The sequence below is a fragment of the Zingiber officinale genome, chromosome 4B, assembly GCF_018446385.1.
Source record: "Zingiber officinale cultivar Zhangliang chromosome 4B, Zo_v1.1, whole genome shotgun sequence".
Classification (NCBI taxonomy): domain Eukaryota; kingdom Viridiplantae; phylum Streptophyta; class Magnoliopsida; order Zingiberales; family Zingiberaceae; genus Zingiber; species Zingiber officinale.
In genome coordinates, this window is record NC_055993.1 from 118,703,832 (window position 1) to 118,705,370 (window position 1,539).

Sequence of the window (1,539 nt, forward strand, 5' to 3'; positions counted from 1 at the left end):
ACAAGCAATGTTTTGTCTAATCTATTATTTTAACACAATTTGCACTTTATGTTATCCAATTTCCAAGATTGAAGATTATTCGATGTGTGAATGTTCATCATATCCCAAATATGTGTGTGTGTGTGTGGAAAAAACTGTAACTTTACTCAAGTCCTTTATTGCCAAATGAGATGAGTTCTACAGTATCAGAGTAGATGTTTGTCACTCGTGCAAGGGAACTCACAAATTTGAAGGAAAGATGAAAGGGAATGAAGGACATTATTGGCAAGGTAGAATATGAGGTTAAAATTTGTGTTACTACCCTTGTTCACTTCATTTCTAGGAAACACGATTAAAAAAAAAAGACTCTTCTCGTAATCTTCTATCCATATGTTCTTCTCTCTCATATATTTCCCCATTTGCCTAGACATAACCTATACTTTGCAATGAAATGCACAATAGGAATTGACAATTTGCCATTCTTCTTTAGAGTCACCTTGTTGATTGTTGTGTTTGGTGCAAGGTGAGGCTGGGTTGGGGGATTATGTTTTCTACAATATGATGCTCCACTTGGCTTCTTTCAGGTTCTTTACCCATACCAGAAATGGTCATTCCTCCTCCTGTCAGGCCGCCAAGGATCATCAACTACCTGAAGCCTTATGTTCTGAAGATGCACTTCACAAACAAATATGTGAACGCCCAAGTTATTCACACCCCGACTGCTACAGTTGCAGCTGCAGCAAGCTCACAGGAAAAACTACTCAGGCCGAGCATGGAGTCCACAAGAGATGTCGCAGCAGCTGCCAAGATTGGTAAGCTATTGGGGGAGCGTCTCCTACTCAAGGGTATTCCTGCTGTGTCTACGTTCTTGAAAAGGGAACAAAAATACCATGGGAAGGTGAAGGCTGTCATAGATAGTGTGAGAGAAGCCGGTGTCAAGCTGCTTTGATGTCATTCCTCAGTTGCCATCAGATAGTTACAAGTATTAAGCTGCTGCGACAATTTACAGGAAACATTGGAGGCGGTGCCTTTTTTCCTTCAATCTAAATTTAATTGTCGAGCTTGCTCTCATGACTATTGTCATCTTAGGACTTGGCAATTATATGCTGGAATGCTAAGAATTTAACTTGATGCTTAACAATTCAATCCCATCTTCAGGATCCTTATCTCAATTTTCTGATTCCACAAGCTTTTTTTGATTCACTAGATTGGTGCGACCTTAACGAGATCAGACATATTGATCCTTGTAGTGCTCTAGTTTGTCTTCTACAACGGTTCCAAATCTGCCACTGAATTATACGGGTATATTTCCCCCCTTTTCTCCTCCTATATTCATTGGAAAGGTCGACTGGTGAGATCGAAAGTGGATTAATGTTTTTATTATTATTATTATTTTATTTCTTGTCTTTGGTAATCAACCGTGTCTTTTAACATCTAAATGATATCTAGTTTTTTTTTTTCATGTTTGTACTGCTTATAGGAGAATTTTTAATTATGGTCGTTGATGGATTAAACTTCGGGTTAGCTAGCTGCACATCATCGCATAGTCGCACTCCTCTT

At 38.8% G+C, this 1,539-nt stretch overlaps 1 protein-coding gene across 1 annotated transcript; it reads left to right on the top strand.

Moving 5' to 3' along the window:
• Positions 1-563: 563 nt before the first annotated feature.
• On the top strand, positions 564-1,151 carry LOC121976222 (50S ribosomal protein L18-like). The gene has a single exon (XM_042528305.1). The coding sequence runs from the start codon at positions 584-586 to the stop codon at positions 926-928; it is 345 nt and encodes a 114-aa protein (XP_042384239.1). The 5' UTR covers positions 564-583; the 3' UTR covers positions 929-1,151.
• The last annotated feature ends 388 nt before the right edge of the window (positions 1,152-1,539 follow it).